General features: G+C 44.4%; 1 protein-coding gene across 1 annotated transcript; it reads right to left on the reverse strand.

Annotated features, from left to right (window-relative positions):
- Window positions 1–3,215: 3,215 nt before the first annotated feature.
- Window positions 3,216–11,800, reverse strand: wnt5a (wingless-type MMTV integration site family, member 5a; the record flags this gene model as incomplete). The annotated part of the gene is made up of 4 exons (XM_080853629.1): window positions 3,216–4,070; window positions 5,532–5,824; window positions 9,698–9,945; window positions 11,676–11,800. The coding sequence occupies 4 exons, from the start codon at window positions 11,798–11,800 to the stop codon at window positions 3,612–3,614; spliced, it is 1,125 nt and encodes a 374-aa protein (XP_080709755.1). The 3' UTR covers window positions 3,216–3,611.
- Between the last annotated feature and the right edge of the window lie 7,550 nt (window positions 11,801–19,350).

The raw sequence follows: 19,350 nt of genomic DNA on the forward strand, positions 1-19,350 counted from the left end.
ATGAATGGAGGGGGGAATAGAGTGGAATCTTGCAGGCTCAGACCATCTGTGATGGCTTAATCCGAAACTAGTGATTTAATGCTGGGGTTTTTATCAACACTCGTGGCAAGGAGGAAAAAAAGAGAACAATTCTCACTTCTAATTCAAATCGTTACTCAAAAGGAGTGACTGCCAAAGCCACAAATAGGGTGTTGTGAGGGAGCAGCTTTGAACGCTCATAAAACATGGCTGTTATGGCGAGCTATTTATTTGTTATTCCTCTCATGTTTTATGGCTCCTTTTTTTATGTTAATAGACTATTTCAGGGACAGGTATTTCACATGTAACCCTTTGATTGAACTCTGCCATATGAGGGAGGGAGAAAGAAAGAAAGAGAGAGAGAGAGTGAGAGAGAGAGAGATTTGAAAGGCAGGGAGAGCTAAGCAGACATCAAGAAGGGATTAAAATCATCAGATGGTATGCCTGGAGATATTTTCCTGGGAGATAAAGCCCACTCAGAGCTTCCTTGATGTTTGGAAAGTGTTCTTAATTTGAACTCTTCAGGCTCCTGTGCAGCCCATTGCGTGTGCCTCAGCAGTCTGAACTGTGAGAAGAATGAAAGTGTTGTTCTCCTCTTTGAGACGGGACGTGAGCGAGCCGCTCTAACCCGCATCAGCAGCAGATCTCACGATGAAAGAGAACTGAACAGGGCATCTTTAGGAAAAGAGCCACACAAGCGTATTTGTGTGTGTTTAAAAAACAACTATACAGACAGAGAAGAAAGCACTTACTAGTTGTTTAGCATTGCTAACTAAAATACTGATTTATTTGGTTGCTTCTTTTTTCTTCTCTTAGTCATTTTATCAACCCCTATATCAAACAAATATGATTTTTTTTTTGTCATTTCCTCCAAAACACATTTACTAAGGCATATTTTCTTCACATAATCTTTACAAACTTCAAGTTACATGAGATAAATAATACCATAGTTGACTGATACTGTAAGGAATAAAATATCTTTTGAGGAAATAACCTTACTGTAGATTTTGAAACATGAAAATGTCACTCCCCAGCTTTCTCACTCTGAAAATCCTTGGATGGTAACAATAAAAAAAACAGTTCTCAAGATCAGAGTTCTCAGAGAGCAACGAAAGGCGATGAATCATGAAATATTACATAACAGAGGTTAAGATTGTGGAGATATTCTTTTAGCCATTACCTTTTTCAGTTTCACAACAGCTGTAAATTAAAAAAAGAACCCAGGGATTTCCATAGGATAGCCAGACACCATAGAAGATTCCAGATACATTTATTTGTTGTTGAAGATGTTTGATTCAGATTTGTTCATACTGAAGTTGGAAAATCACTGTCTCAGAGACGTCACACTTCATAACTCAAAATGAAAGGATATAAAAATACAGACAAATCTTACTGTAATCATTTCTGTACAAACATAGAAAACAAAATGTCAAATTCATTACCTGGGATTCAGTAAAATATACACACATATTTATTTATTTATTTTTATTAAAAAAGCTTCTAAGGCTGGAAATGTAATAGCAGAGTGAAGTCCGTGTTGAGTGTGATCATAACAGCCAATTCCCTCTGTACTCATGGTCAAAAGATGAACAATGTTGAGCATTGTTTTTTTATTATGGTGTAAAATGTATTGAAGCATTAGCGCACAATGTCTGAATTTAAAACAAAAAATAAAATAATAAAAACAGCTTTAAGAAAATAAATTCTTCCAAGCGTCAATAAAAACTCATAAAGGATAATAAATATACAGGTTGGATTGATAATGAGTAGTTAGCATTGATGATAAAAAATGTTTAAGACAGGACGATGTGGGATTTTAAAAGGCAAAACGGAATGGTACTTCAAAAGGTTTGGCTGCCATGCTGTTGACTTAACCCCACCACACACACACACACACACACACACACACACACACACACACACACACACACACACACACACAAAGTGAGATGCCGCACTGATGACCCCACATGTGAACGTTTAGGGAAAAATACATGATTGTGGTGAAAAGACTAATTTCTGTGAACGAAGCTTAAGTCTGTGTGAACAACATGATCACAAAAGATGCAATGGTGCAATTCCCTTTAACAAAACACCAGAAAGGACACCAGAGTGAACTGCATAGAAAGTGGCCTTCTAGCTGACCGAATGCCATCAGCACACACACACACACACACACACACACACACACACACACACACACACACACAGAAAAGAAACCTATGGAGGATTTAGGGGTAATTAACAGAAAAATAAGATGAGAAATAAATATGGTACATACAATTTAATGATTGCATGGTTAGACGAAGTATATACACAGAACATGGGATACTTCACCCACAAAAACCAAGATACTGCCCATATATATTTAAAACCATTTTAACTATGATCTTATATGTTCCACGGATATCTGAGATAATATGGAGATTAGAGTAAAATATGCTATATTATGATCAACTTGAAAAAGGTCTACAGAAGTGGTGGAATCTTGTCTTTGAAAGTGCATCTGTACTTAAAAATCTGAATAAAGTTTCTGTGGGCATTTTCTGGTATCTTCTTTTAAAAAAAAGGCAAAAATGTGTTTGATCCTAAAGCCAAAAAAATCAGAGTAATCATCCATTTGCATTCGGAGAATAAAAAAAAGTCCTCAAAGGAGTATCGGCTATAAGAAGGGCCTGTTTGACATGGAGTCTGCCATCAGGAATATCGGAAGTGAGAGGGCTTACAGTATTTCAAAAGATTATGTGCATGTTTTTTTTTTAAAGGCAAAAAGGCTTTTTTCTACTGTCCAGTGTAGTTACATTACTGATACATACCATTTGCAGTGATTATGAAAAGGACGAATGAACAGCGTGTTGCTGATGGATCAGTCCTGACTCTTATCTGTTTAAAGGCAGCACAGGAGGCAGAAGGCACTTGAACAGTGACACGCGTGTCTGAGGAGGCTCCAGGTTTGGGTAATGGAGGATATCCGCTCCCAGCGTCTGTGCCGTGGAGAGGCCTGGGGAGCTGTTGGAAACTGGCTGAGCACCAGGGGGATCCCATCTGCTGCCGAGCACCATGGGACAAGCCGGCATTATACAACATGCAGGCTTTCATTAAATGGCAAGACGGAGCCATTTGACTCCTGTAAGGGTTACTGGAAGGCACATTTTAAAACAGCCCGGTCAATTCTATATATGCACTACTGTGTTTTTTTGTTTTTAAACTCCACTTTGGAAAGCCAGAAAAGAACAAAAAACAAAATCCAAAAAAAAAGAAAAAAAAAAACTCTTAAAAAATAAATATTCAATGATACTCCCAGTTTTTTGGAAGACACTTAGATTTCTTGTACCTACTACTTAAAGGAAAAAAAAACTGTCAGTCTTTTTGAAAATGGTATAATTGTTTAAATCTATAAATATAATTTATATAGTTTATTTTTTATCTTTCCGCTACGTGTTTTTTTTTGTTTTCTCATTTCCGCCTCCCATCCCCATTCCACTCGCTCTCATCTTCTTCTTCTCTCTGTCCATCTCTTTCTCCATTGTCTCACTCATTCTCTCTCACTCTCTCCTAATCTCGCTCGCTCACGTGTGTGTTGAGTGTGTGTGTTATTTGCAGACAAACTGGTCCACGGTTCGGGTGCAGCGCTTGCACTTGACGTAGCAGCACCAGTGGAACTTGCAGTGGCAGCGCTCCACCAGCGTGGCCTTGAACTGGTCGTAGCCGCGGCCGCAGCACATGAGCGCACAGCCGTCCATGCCTTCCGATGTCTTGTTGCACAGGCGGCCCGTCGTGCCCAGCGAGCCGGTGGTCTTGTTGACATTGCAGTAGTCAGGGCTGGGGTCGATGTAGACCAGGTCCACGGCGGTGGGCGGGTTGAACTTGTTGTGCACCTGCACCAGCTTGCCGCGCGCGTTCAGCTTCATGGAGGCGCCGCTGTCGTACTTCTCCTTCAGCAGGTCGCCCACCTTGCGGAAGTCGGCCAGCTGCAGCCAGCACGTCTTCAGGCTGCACGAGCCCGACACGCCATGACACTTGCAGGAGACATGCGCCAGGTCTGACACTACCTGTGAGTCAGGAGAGAGAGGGCGGGGGGAGCAGGGAAGACACAGGTTAAAAAATGAAATTCTGAAAACAGTATAGGACTCATACGCAGAGCATACCCAAAAGAAAAGAAAACATGAGCAATTCATCTCAAACACAGATCACCTGGCTTCACGATTCATAAACATGTCGAACATCTTAGAAGACGTTCACATTTACATATAGTTACAAAAAACATTCATAAAATATGCTGAAGAAAAGACAGAGTAGGTCTGCCAAAGCAATTTGCATCTGTATGCGAGATCTGCTATGTAGGGGCATGTGTTATAGAACTTGTAAGATCGGTTTAGGTCCATTTAGATCAAGGGGTGGAACAGAACATACACATGGAAAAAAGGCAAGTGTTTGGCTGCCTTCACATTTCCTTTGAGGTGGATTCAATCATATGGGTAACTCCAAGAAAAAAAAAAAAAGAGAGAGAGAGAGAGAGACAGAACGATTGAATCTAGCAGAAACCTTCACAATCCCAGAGATCAAAGCACACTCTTCAAAAAGGAGGGCGAGACAGAGCTGTTAACCAGATGAGAGGCGATATGATGAAGATCAGACTGGCCTGAATCCTCCCCCACCTCCATCCCTCGTTCCCTCTCTCCCTCTCTCTCTCTTTCTCTCTCTCTTCTTCTAAGTGATGATAACATCTCGGAGAGAGCTACGTGTCAGGCCATCATGCTGTCCTTTACTGGCCTGTCAGACTGGAGTGAGCCATGCCACAGCTGTCTCTATGACTGAATGCCCACCGGAACACATTCCCCCGACAAATTAACCTGAAAGAGCTTAAGCTCTTCATGAAGTCCTCCGCTGCTTCAGAGACAGTTGGCGGAGGAATGCACTGCGTACATATTTTTTGGCTCGGGTCGCCCGCTGTAGCTAACACGCAGCGTCTGTTCATAACAAGGCTGTTTGCTGATGAAGAGCAGCAACAACAGGCACTGGGCCCTGGCTAAGACCAAACCGCCACGGAATACATTAACCATTCCGTCACACCGGCGCAAGTTAACCAGGCTGAGATGCTCGGCATCGACAGCTAAATGAATTTGATGAATTGGAAACATGCAGCGGGGACACAGCGAAACAGCCCCGGAGCCGCTTTCCCATGAATAACGAGGTCTTGTCCTGAGCCAAACGTCATTTCTAAATAGTCTCTTCTGAGAGGGTAATCTAGTGCAGAGCTTAATCCCCATCCTTGACACAGTCCCTCGGGAGCACCTTAATCACGCTCTGTTTTAAGATACTGAAGAGCTCTGCCTGGTGTAACTGAATGGTAGAATGTATGATGATCCCCAGAAAACCCAAATGGTGTAGAAGTGGAGTCTGAGTGCAACTCCTCTTCTATGGGGAGAGATCTCATATTACTAGAAAATCTCTCATATTTTTAGCAGGGAAATCTAATATTGGCAAAGACAAAACTAAGTGTGCGGACGTACCCGTCGTCCAGCCTCGTTGTTGTGGAGGTTCATCATGAGCCGGGCGCTCTCAATGGAGCCCTTGGCGTAGGTCTTCTCGCGCTCACGCGCATCCACAAACTCCTTGGAGAAGCGGTAGCCGTACATGAGGTTGTCACCGCAGCCGCCCCACAGCCAGTCACGGGGCAGCTCCTTGGGGCGGGCGGCACGGCTGCAGCCGCAACTGGAGAGCTCGCCCTCCCGGCAGGCGCGGCTCACCGCGTTCACCACCCCCGCCGCGCTGATGGCATACGTGAACGCCGTCTCCCGGCTTCCTGTGGGAACAAACAAACAAACAAACAAACACACACAGTGAGTGAGAGAGAGTGAGGGGCCCGGGCCCAAAGTCAAACAAATCAGGCTATGGACGCGGGGAGGGGATGCAGATGCACACACTGGCCGAGTGTCAAAGGGCTTTCAAACTCAATCAGCTTCAGCAAGGTCAGATGGAAACCTCAAGTAGTCACGGAGAGGAGCCATACGACTGTGGAGCATAGAGGAGAGGAGGGGGGAGGAGAAGGGAGGAGAGGAGGGGGGGTTTGGAGGTAGTGATTTACTAGGTAATGTTCATGTATGGGCTGAGTCATAAAGGACATTGAGTTGAACTCGAGTGGACCCACTGAGTATGGGCAAGCACAAGAGCACAAGAGAGAGAGAAAGAATAGAGAGAATAGAGAGAGAGAGAGAGAGAGAGAGAGAGAGAAAGAAAGAAAGAAAAAGAGAGAGAGAGAAAAAGAAAGAGAGATAGAAAAAAAGAAAGAAAGAAGTAAAGAAAGAGAGAGAGAAAGAGGGAGCACCTTGGCAGTGCTTGCTGCACTTACAGATGTATGTTTGGTTACGTCCATGCCGGGCTGACCTGAACTCTAGGAATACAAAAGCAAGCCAAGTCTAACAGAGCGCCGTTGGCCGCGGAGCATGGATGTATGGAGAGCCCATGATTCCAGCACAGGGTCAGACCAACGGCTCATAAATCCAGCGGGGAGCTGGCCGTAACGCACCACAGCATGCTAACCGACAGCACCTGGAGGGCCTCCACTAGCCCTCAGCCACCCCCACTTCTCCCCTGCCCTAAGGGCAAATGTGCATTAGGTGGAAGACTGCCCCCTGGTGGTGGAGGCCTGAACCTGCAGCAGTCTTCCTTGACACAGTTCTCCGCGTTGTGCAGCTAATGTTTTTAAAAAGCGCTCCTATGATCCTCACTCAATTAAAGGGCAATAGTCTCCCCGTAAGCCGCCATACACTGGTCCACACTTCATTTTGCCTCACTCTAGTAGATAGTCCAGAGGAGGGGGAAGCGAAATGGAGGGAAAATACGGAGGGGGGGGGGGGGGGGGAATGGAAGCAGCGCAGAGACATTAGTCCAGTCAGCAGGCAACAAAGGTCAACACTGCCAAAGAGGGGAACAAAATAAACAGACTGAAAACCTGTCTCTCAAATTTAGTACGCCGCTCCCTGGAAACCAAACTCCAGATGAAAATACCAGAATAAGGGAGTGCGCCTGAATGAGCGAGAGAGAGAGAGCGAAAGGGAGAGGGAGAGAGAGAGTGAGTGCAAGAGGGAGAGAGAGAGTGAGTGCAAGAGGGAGAGAGAGCGAGAGTGAGTGAATGAATCTTATCCAGATGGGAAGGGTTTTTCAGCGGGGAGGGCCGGCCAAAGGGAAGAGAAAACGGTTATTGCTTTCTTTTACTGTTTGGGATTCGTCGGAGGAGACAGGCCTAATAGCGAAGCTGTCGACAGACAAGCTGTCCTCAGCCCGCGCCGACGCTGCCCCTCTCCTTCCAGACCCACATCTCTCCCCCCCCACACCCAACCCCCTCCGGGGAGCCGTCGCATCCTCCCCGCAGAAGGGCCTGCCAACCTGGGCATGAGCGCCAGATCCCCTGGCCTCTTCCCTGGATATCACCCATCCATCACTGGGACAAGTGGAGATGGACGAGTCTCACACTATTAAGCGAATAGTTTCTTGGCACTACACGGCCAATATGAGCTTTCTCCGCGTTTTATGAAGATGCATTTGCAAGGCAGTCATGTTGACGTGACGAGGAAGGGCCAAAATATGGGACACCCAACATCACTAGGAGAAACGAGTGAAGAAACGCATTTGAAACTAGCCCACCAATTCCACACCTTGCATGTGCTGAACTGCTCGCCTTTTTAAATACAGTCGAGTATACGTCCCGAGAGGAATTTGCAAATGTAAACATGGTAAGTCTTAAAGGGAAAGGGGGCAGATTTCTGAAACTGCCATGGCATAGTAACCCTCTGCAAAGAGTGGACACCTTTAAGCAGGGACTGTGTACATTACCAACATCACGGGCACTAGCAGGACAAGCCAGAATTTCCACCCTTATTTTGACAGGGGTGCATTTGGCTGGGCCACATGCTCATCTATTATTCATTAGGATTCAAAGCATATGCTCTGGACTTCTCACTGGAAAACACAAAACACACAGGCACAATGATGTTGAGTTATCAGCTCAATATGCATTTGTGTAATCAGGTCGAACAGCCAGTATGACCTGGAAGGAGAGTGCAGTCAATGTCACATATTTGTAGAAATATGGGTGGAGGTTGAGGGGTGAAGTTTGCTCTCAAAATGTACTCACAGTCCACAAGGTTTTGCTACCACTTAACCAAAAGCCCCCTGAACGGAAAAAAACTCCAGTAAAAATGCTTCGGCTATTTACAGGAGCTGAAGTGCATAGGACTCCATAGTTGGAAAAACAGCCATAAATGCCACCACTAAGCCACCTTTACAAGGGCCAATCTGGTAGCATTAAACATTTGACAGAACCCATAGAAAATACGTTACCGCACCACCAATAACCAGGTTTTCCTAACCACCAATAAAAGGCAGCGCTATAAGGTACTATACCTTGCCGTGTGGCGCTGGCCAACTGTACACCGGCCACAAAGGGGCATGTTTGGCCTCGGCAACCCTGGGAATACGGTGTGTACTGCCCTGCCCATGGCCGGACGAGCATGCTCGATGTGCTTGCATTAACTTTAAATACAGGGCAGGCATAAATTTGGGGGAAACGCAATTACTCACCATTCTCAGTGTCAGGCACGAGCCATTTCGAGGGAGCCCGCACTTGATTTATTCGCAAGACCTCACCATAAAACTATTTCTTAACCACAGCTGCTAAAAATGAGCAGTTCCATGTGCGCCCCTATGCATTAAGCAAGGGGGAAGGCCAAGGACTTACTCAGGCCCTGCTCTTCGCCTTAGACGAGGCCCAGGAATGGCGTGCCTCGCTGGGCTTTGGATGCAGTGCGACGCAGGGAACCGTGTGAGTGTCCGCAACTCACACACACACACCCACGCAGGCACACACACACACACACACACACACACACACACACACACACACACCACACACACACACACACACACACACAACACACCGTAGAGACTGAGCAGGGACATTTGTTGGCCGCTGCCACGCAGCAATTTTCTCCCATTAATCTCCCTTTAAATCCAGCTGACCACAGCCAGGCTGATCCCAGTACAGCGATCGCGACACACCAGAGCCAAACCTCAGGTCCTTTAAGCAGCGGGGATGATGCGGGTCAAGAGGACCAAATCGGCTACCCGCTCACCGGAGCCAAAGATGGTATTGTACGGTATCTGCATTCCGAGCTGTGCTCAAACCCAAGAGAAACAGGAGGAATTGGCAAGGGATGCCTTTAATGAGGGGAGAGTGGTTGTCTAGCACTGGGCTTGTAATGTGCCCCAGTGAAAAGGAGGTAGGGTGGAGAATATGAGCGGGATGCTGCCAGAAAATAGATAGGACTAATGACCAATAAGTAGATAGAAGTACTGAACTCAACATGTGGTTGCGTTTTAGAGTGGGGGGGGAAAAAAACCTCAGAAAGAAAATGTGCTTAAAAGAGCTGCACAGCCCATAATATAAACATTAAAGAGACAGATTTGGCCAGCTACGTCTCAAAGCAGGCTAAGGTGCTAATTGAGAATGAAAACCATTGTCAGATCTCTTATAAAGAGTCAGACAGCTAATCTGTGTGGTGTATAAAAGGTGCTGGTCAGTATTTGCTTGCTTAAGTCATTATTGGTGTGTGAGTGTGTGAGAAAGAGAGAGAGAGAGAGAGAGAGAGAGAGAGGCAACTGTAGCTTGCCCGCTTACCTATCTGCATGACACGGCCGAAGACCGATGAGTTGTCCACGGTGCTGCAGTTCCAGCGGCGGTGGCGGAACTGGAACTGGCATTCACGGATGCCCGTCTTGGCACCCTCGCCGATGTACTGCATGTGGTCCTGGTAAAGCTGGCACAGCTTCTTCTGGCCCTTGGACAGGCCGGCCAGCTGACTGCAGAGTGGCTGCGCACCAATGATGTAAGCCTCTGGGATCAGCAGCGGGTTCATGGCCAGGGACCTGCGTGAGGGGAACAGCCCCGTACACACACACACACACACACACACACACACACACACACAAACACCCCCACACCACAGCAGCTCAATTAGTCCCCTGCGAAACCTGATCCACTGTGGAAATTACAGGGTGTGTGTGTGTGTGTGGGGGGGATGTTGGGGATAGGGAAAGGGGTAAGAGGGGCACTTGGGGGGGTGGGGTAGGGTAATGGTGGGGGGTTGCTTTGGGGGAGCGGAGGTGGTGGAGGGGGGTACAAACGCACTCCCTGCCGCTCCCCTCCCTGACATAGTAAATCATTAGCACCTGCAGGCCGGGTTGTGCAGTGTGTGTGTGCGTGTGTGTCGGGGGACACGGAGAGGCTCGGACACGCTGGCTGTAAGATGAGCCCCGCGGCCCGCCTGGAGGGTCAGCGCGAGCGAGTGGCGGCTGCTCCCCGGCCCCTCCGCTGCCTCAATGGGCCTCTTATCTGTGGCGCTGCGCAGCACAGCGTGTAAGGAATATCCACGGGTGACACAAAGGGGATTTCACTAATGCCATTATTGCGCAAATTGAAGGTGACTTAATGCAGCCTCGAGACCCCAGCTTTACAAATGGGCAAAACAAAGGTCAGGCATACATCGTAAAGTGCAGGTAAATGAGACGATAAAAAAAAATAATAATAATTTTAAAAACAAACCCACACAAAAAGAAGAGACTGCAATCAGTTGCTTTTTTTTGCCGTCCCTCGAGAAATGTCGTACATTTATTAGGAATTAAGTGCTAGAGTTGCATGCAATTGCATGTTGGATGCAATTACATTAATTTTTCCTTTGGTAAAAGTACGGCTCAGGATGTGAATGCACACTGTTCCAACCCCAAAAAGCCATGGAGCTGATATCAGTGGAGCGGAACAAACCCAGCAATCAGTAAAAACATCTTTTTCCCTTTAACAAGTACATTTGGGGCTGTCTGATACTTGCCATTACACTCTCCTATTTTGTCTTTTCTATTAATGGAAAGGGGAAAAGATCCATGAGTCCGCAAACACAGGCACATACTGACACGAAGAAAACACACACACACACACACAGTACTACGCAGTTCGTGCCTGCACATATTTTAAAAAATGCACTCGAAAACCACAGCATTCTATGTTTTATATAATATTCATCATTTTGGTTTGGCAATGCGGGGCATAAGAAAATACAGAGGGGGGAAAAGTGGATGTGAGAGAGTGCATGTGCTCAAGTCAGCATGTTGCACTATTCGTGCATGATTTCATGAGTGGGACACACACACACACACACACACACACACACACACACACACACACACACACACACACACACACACACACACACACATCACGCTGTGCATGGGGCCAAAGGCCAGACTGCAGGGTGGATAGATGTACAGACCATAAGGACATTGAAAGGGCCATCACAGACCATCAGGAAAACTAAGGATGGAGAAGAATAAGAAGAAAGTAAGAGAAAGAGAAAGAGAAAGAAAGAGAGAGAGAGAGAGAGATAGATGATGGCAAAAATGAAGCTATAGAGGTTGATCTAGTTCAGTATCCACATTACGTCTGGCACTTACACAACCCACTGCACCCCCATGGTATACCTTGTGCACTGATTCCTCTCTCTCACACACACACACACACACACACACACACACACACACAGAGTATGAATGAAGCCCCTGAGCCGGAGGTCTAATTTGGGAGCAGGATGAGAGTGTGTACGCACCACCAGGAGCTGGCTTCCACCACCACCTGCATGAAGAAGGCCAGGAAGGTGATGGCCACCACGCCATGCCTCGTGTCCATGGAGCCCGTCAGCGCCGAGCACGCCACGCCGTGCCTCAGGAACATTCTGGAAGAGTACCTCTGAGGAGGAGCAGGGGAGATCATGTGAGATTACGGTCCGCACACACACACACACACACACACACACACACGAGAACAAAACGTCTAACACAGGTCACTAGCACTAAATCACAATCACAAAAATGACCTCTCTGTGTGTGTGTGTGTGTGTGAGAGTGTGTGTATGAGTGACAATGAGCATGAAATATGGACTGCATGTGCAACAGACTGCACCGGAATATATACACATACACCCAAACAGAGAGAGTTGAATGATGGAGGGAGACAAAGACTGTGTATGTGTGTGTGTTCATGTAAAGTATAATTTGTGTGCTTGCATGCACATGTGCTTGCACAGTAAGAGCCTGGGGCCATCGCTGCTTGCAAAGCAGTCATTTGGCAGCAGACTTCAGTGTGAATCACATAGAACTGATAGACGTGCAGCCCAGGAGAATACAACAGCCTTCAAACCAACCAGCAAGAACATTCCTGCTGGACAGTTCACTTTATTCAATGATAAGAACATTCCTCTCTGAATAGGAAAATGAACTGGGGGCATAAGCCTGGACCCTGGCCCCATTTACCTCAATCTCAATCTCAAATTCAATTAGCCTCACTGTGGGTGTCAGTGGGACAAGAGTGTTGCTACGTCTAAAGGGGTTTTCAAATTTAAAAAAAATTAAAACACTTGAGAATCGTTTGTATTGGTAAACTGCTCTTGTCTACCTTTACCTCTTTTACTCAACCTTTCTCGATGTATCTCAGAATTAAGATATCCCTAAAGTATATTTAATTTTAAGACTCAAATTAACAAACAAAATATAGCTTTTCTCTAAAAGCGTGGATAAAGAAATGTGTGTAAGCAAGGCGGGGATCATCGAAATGCCTTCAAAATTCCTCGACAAAAACTATTTTTCCACGATCACCACAAAAGTAATGTTTACTGAAGTTGCATAAACTGTGAGTATTACCCGGCACTGTCGTATGCACGAGCAACAATGTATAGGAAACAGAAGGACTATTACTGCTATATTTAGACAAACGCGTCAGTTTGTTCGTTTATTCCTCTTGAGCTATGATCACGCAGACGTGAAAGAGGCCCTCACAACGTGTCCGTCTGTTTCAAGACCGCTTCATGCCTCCAGGTCCATTTGAGCACACTGCAAAAGTGTGGGGCAAAGAACAGCCAATCTCTTATTTTACAAGAACTCATGTGAATGTCTCTCTGGTTTTCTGTATCGGGCACAAACAGGTATAATCCAGCCGGGTGATTATTCTAACTACGAACATTGACATTTCTGCTATAAAATATTAAAAGCATTCTTTTTTTGGTACAGATTATTTCACACTATTAAATTACACTAGGTTACTTTAGTCAAATAGCAGAAAACGGTATTTATTGAATCACTATGACTCATACCATTTTATTCAAAACAACAAAAAATACAGCGAGCATTTATTTGACCAAAAAATATTAGATGTACTCCCTCGCATTCCTGATTTGTAGAACTAAATCAACCATCCAAAATACTAACATTATTTGAGCCTGCAATATTTATTTTCAAAATATTTTATTCATTTGAACTCAAGCACCTCTCGCTGTCATAATTCATCTGTGGTATGTTTGGGCGTGCGTCTGAGTCATGAACACCTACAGAGCTGTAGAGAAATAGGTAAAATAGAATGGTCGATTCATTAAAATATAACTGTAAATATTATGACATAATAGGCTTGCATGTATTGCTAGTTTAATTAATTATAGATTTAAAAATGTAGCGAATGTGACTAACTGGGCCTACAATTCCCAGTGAATTTGAGCGTATTTTCAAAATCATGCAAGCTTCGCCAAGCCTTGTAAAATTTCGTTTTTAATTGACATTTCACTGCAAATTGCATTACATTGGTTGAGAAAAAGGTAACAAATTAGTGGTTAAACAATGTTCCCTTAGCGCGCCGAGTTGTGCTTATGACTGCCAACTCTCCAATTTGCATCTATTCCTGATTCTGAAGAGAAAAGATTTAGAGTAATTTGTCATGGTTTACATTTTCCAGAGTTTCGTACGAAGGAGAAACGGGCCTCCCTAATAATCATTAAATTCTCCGCCAACTTCCGCATCACACGGGAACATGTGTTTTTATTTTAGACGTTTTAATCCCTCTGATAGGATCTTTAGAATTCCCCGCACTATTGCTGTTCCTTTATGTGAAAAGGAGGGAATACAGTATCACAGCGGGTATAAATACACTTAAATGAATCATAGTCCATGAGAGCCCAAGTACTATCAGGTGGGCTAAACGTATGACTAAATGTCTTGGACTCAGAAAGCTGTTGTGGAAACCCAGCGATACAGCACCAATACACACTCAGCATGGGACAGTAGTTAAGATATGGAAATATCACTTAATCGTTTCACTAATAAAGTATATATATATGTGTGAATCACCAAGTTTTTCTAGTGGAGCGGAACATGTTAGAGAGTAGAGCTGTAGACTAACTCCGGGTAGGAGACCTAAACAGGACAGATCATAACTGTTAACCTGTCATAACACTAACCAAGGCGATAAAACAGATCATTGAGTTCGGCATTGCCCTTAACTCCCAGAGAGAGCAGGAGGGGTGCTTGGCAGGTTTGCAGACAGGCCCTATAGTCATGCCGAGGTCGACTTTTCAGGTGCACGTCGACGATAGAACAACGAGGAAAGAAAGTAACACTTGCTTAAAATCTATCAGTGCCACAATCATTCAAGAATATCAATTGCAATCAATTACCCTGTATTTTTTAAGTAAAGAATTAAGAGGTCTGAAAATTAATTTCAAGCAATTAAAGATTGCGTGAATAAGATGAGCTACTATTTTATACATTTTACGCTTATATTTAAATGTATGTAAATGGTTATAGTAGCCTATGTCGACGGTCAATTAAAACGTCCTATTCATTCTTCTCCAGATTTACACTGTTCTCCAACAAATCACAGGTTGAAAATCCTATAAAATCAAAACATTTAATTTCTCTACCTAATGGTGACTTGGCTAGAAGAAGTTATTTGAAGAAGTGCACGAAACTGTGAATAGTACACTTACACAAATATAAATACCATTATTACAAGTGTCATACATCATTTAACATTAGTTTTTCCCCGGTACATGAAACAGAATGATTCGTACCGCACCCGCCAAAATATACGTTTTTTAAGTTGTCCACTTAATTATTCTATTTTACCATTTACAACATGCATCCTGTAATTCTTAAACAGTTTGATACATAAAACCTTTCACTTTGACACGAATTCCGCCGTACAAGCTGCACGTCAAAACAGTGTTCAATGTCAGTGTGACGGTGACCCTATTCCTCGACGTCTGAGAACACACATATGAATACTCATTGTTCTAAAAAGTGTTCCGATGGTGAAACCTCAGACAAGAATCCACCAGAGGGAGCCAGCCCCAATAAAGTTGGCAAAATATAGACCATCTATATGTACGGGTTCATGAGCATGGGGGACACCAGCAAAACGCTGTATTTTTTAACAATTTCTACTCAATTCCGTGTGCGTTCGTTCTCCAGAGAGCAGAACTTGGCTCTTGGTGTGAAATAGTTTCCCACAAAGTAAGGATGGTGTGTCATTTTTTGTAAACATAATGCAGATTCAATTGTTAAAAGTGAAACTCTTTAAACTCAAAAGATTCCACTCAAGATATCTAGATGCATGAAATACTAAATGAAGCTGTAGTTATCCCTTAATAGAAGCGAAAGGATGAACAACCTTGCAGAGCAGAAAACTTACCAGGAGAAATCTGTGCTTCTGGAAGGCAGTAATCCACTCTTTCAGAGATGGCTATCAAACGATAAATTCCAATTCAGCAGCAAAAGTTAAGGATTTCCAAGTGTGTATGGCTATTTTCCACAAAAAAATGCAATCCAGGACGAACTGAAGTGAAGGGAATGTATAGGAAAGAGCCCGTTCCTTAGAAGGTAGAGGTTACCAGTCGTCTGTCGTCGTCTTGCATTTCTTGGTGTGGGTAAGCTGACATGAGACGGACTGAGCCGGGACTACGAAGGGGGAGGCTATTTACAATGTCCAAAAGCAATCGAAATAATTAGTGGCTCTCACAAACCGCGGGCGTGATGGTGCGGAAACGCTTAATGACAAATAAAATATTCACAAGCGCCTATAAGTATTGTTGGCGGATGCTTCAGCAATCAACTTTTGCCGGTGCTACTAAAATGTTTTGTCTGTTCTCCAAATATACCACACAGTGTGGGAGTTCCCCGACTTTTGGTACAAAACTGAATGTAACGAAACCAATGATGATAGAGGAAATATATCCAAGTGCTCGAAATCAATATGCTCTCTACCTGCTGAAACATCCATACGGGTATCTTCGCCCCAAACATGAAGCAGCTATTCCAACCTCCATACTGAGCTGGACGTTAATCTCTCCGTGGGTCTCTCAGGCTGTTGGGAGATTGTTTGTGGAAGTTTGCGATCTCTTGAAGCCAAAGGCACCTTTCCAGTATCCACGTCTGAAAATCGATGAACGTGACAAATGACAGCAACGATCTCCCAAAAACCTAGTGCATTGGTACCACGTCCAGCTCTAGCGCGGAGGGAAGTTTCTGGTCGCGGCCGAACACGGAAAAGTGCACTATCGGAGATACCTCTGAACACCGGTTAAATGAAGTGTTCCGCACCTCAGTACTTCAGACTTCTGCTTTGTCACCTGCCCTCTTGCCTTCCTCTCGCAACTAGCAGATCCTGCCACTGATGCGCGCCGGAAAAACCTCCCCGCTGGCGCATGCGCTTAAGGATTTTTTCTTTCTTCAAAACTGCCACAAACTTCCCAGAGTATTAACAGCCGAGAGAAGTTGGATTCCACATCTCTCAGCCTTTAAAGCGGAATTGACATCAGGCTATTTTCAAAGGAGACATATCAAGAAAACAACAGTAAGGTTACCGTTTTACTACATCAGAGTGTCACCAAATCAACTTTGAATGAGCAATTTAAATTCTATATTTGTATATTTTTGCATAGTTCAACCACAGGGCGTTTTTGTTGAAGTAGAAATTAAAAGAGTAAGCGGTATTTTTTTTGTGGGTCAGAATCATAGAAAACACTTAGACTAGTTCCCACTGTTTATGTAAAGTGGCAACCAAACATTGCTATATGATGCGCTATTGATATGCATTTAACATGGCTATGATGTGCGATCACTATACGTTAATGCGATCTGTAAAACACAAGGAGACGCTGACTTCGCGATACACCGCAACATTAGGAGATTTCAGCGACTTCACAGACTTAATTGTATTTCTTTGATGAGCCGCAATTACTGTGTCAGAGGTCTGCTGTGCCGCCGAGTCTCCCCGACTTGAGAATTAGGCGAAATTGTAAAAATGGGCGGAACGGCCTATAACAAAACAAGCCTCTCTATTACCTAAAATAAACTCATAAAGTACCTGGGGCTATTGCGCCATCCGTGCCAAACCTGAGTTTTGATTTTCGAGTGCACAGTATCAAATTACGCCTCACTTAAACCCGAAGAACTTGGGAGAGACAGTTTGCTTATGCAGACCAATCTTCCAATTCACAGATATGTGTGTTTAAGCATTATGGCAATTTCTATAACTAATATTCTATTACTAAACACGTTGGACAACATGTATTGAAAATATGTTAGACCAAGATGGAGAGAAGATTGCATGGTCTGCTTTTCCTTCGATACTTGCTGAAAAATAATCGCTCTTAGATTCTGACACCAGGGTTTAAATGTAGGCTTTAAAACCAGTTTTTACTTGTCGACAGGAAGCTTACGGCCAGTCCCCTTAAGTAATTATCCAACTTGGTTGAGATGGTTTAATTAGGAGGAGAAATAGTTAAATTTTTCGGATTTAATGAGCAACTTTCTGAACTGAAATGTGGTGAAAAACCTCAACCCCTTAAAAACATGTTAGGTTGATTTAGGTTGTTTTTCTAGCCCTTCAATATTCAGATAAAATTACACTTAAAATCTTAATTAAAGGCAGCACTAAAATGAAACTCATCACACAGATCTAAGATGACATGTATGCAGTTATTTTGTTCCCTGATGAGTGCTTCACATACCAACTTGTAATGCTAACAAACCATTTCCTTCACCCACAAGGCATGTTTCTGAATAATAAACTCTCAAGACGCTATACCTTATGCAATCATATGCAGTTCAGCCTACCTGTAAAATTCTGTAAAAACATCCAGACACCACACAGGTTTTGCCCGTGCCTGTTCAAGGTTACTATCTACATGGCTTAAGTTAAGAGGACTTCAGAAACCTCAATGTTTTTTTTTCTTCCGAGAACAGCCTTGACTTAGTCTTGGACATAAATCTACTTGAGTACACTGCACTGATTGCACAGCACTCTGGATCAATTTAGAGGATAACTACCTGATATTACCTGAAGACTCTGAGGCCACCTGGATGTGGCCCAGACTAAGACCCACACAAAAACAGCACAGAATGCTCTGATTGTGCACAAGAGGAGCCCTGGAGGAGTTCCACAGGGTACCTCTCTGAGCCCAACAGTCCCCCCCCCCCACTCTTTTGTTTCAGATTCCTTCAAAATGGGACACTGTCATCTCCCCATAGAGCGCAAGCCAAGCCTTACAGGGGCCGCTGAGGGCAAGCAGAGATATATGCCGAGCAGACATGGAAACGTGAGGAGCCTGTGTACTTTGACGAAGAGTTTTTTTTTTTTAATTGGACTAAGAGGAGCGATGTTGTGATAGCATCCTGTCTCTTCCATCCCCCTGAGGCATGCCCGGACCATTCGCATCTCTGTCATGTGTGCACACCGCCTCAGGGAACATGATTCAGAGAAACCCCCTGGGATGCGTCAAGAAAAATGGGGGTTTGTTTGGACACTGTATTAAATTCAACTGCTTAGTGCTCAGTGACCTATGAACTCGGGCACTTTACTCTGAAGGGGCTTGACTTTGAGGTGGTTGTTGACTAGCGGGTAAGGTTGTCTCTCTGCGGTTACCAGAGTGTGTTTTTTTTGCCAGCCAGAGAGGTTTGCCGTTAAGCTCCTTGAGAATCCTGGCTCCTTGTGGTTTGTTATGATGCGAGAGATGGTTATGATTTCTTTCTCTGAATTCTTGTCTTTGTGTCAGGGTGTGTGTATATGAGTGTGTGTGTGTGTGTGTGTGTGTGTGTGTGTGTGTGTAACAGATGCCACTGGATCAGATTCTGAGGAGATTGCCATTGTGTTGGATGGGGGCAGAGAGGAGCAGTTGTCTTGAGGCGTTAGGTGAAAGAAAAGCCCTGGAGGGTTATCAGTCACTCCGGTGAGTGATAGAGCATTGGAGACTGAAGAAGCGGGAAGAGAGAGGTATAGATCAAGATGAAGCCATGCACAGGAACGTAAACAACAGAAGGCCATGAGGAGTGCACCTTATATAATCTCACTCTCTCTCTCTTCCATCTCTCTCAAGAGGGCGCAGTGCTGTAAAACAGAGAAATGCTGTTTCACTTTTTTCATTCTCACCTTTACTTTTGAATGTTACATGTCACATTTTC

This window comes from Sprattus sprattus, assembly GCF_963457725.1.
Source record: "Sprattus sprattus genome assembly, chromosome: 16".
Lineage (NCBI taxonomy): Eukaryota > Metazoa > Chordata > Actinopteri > Clupeiformes > Clupeidae > Sprattus > Sprattus sprattus.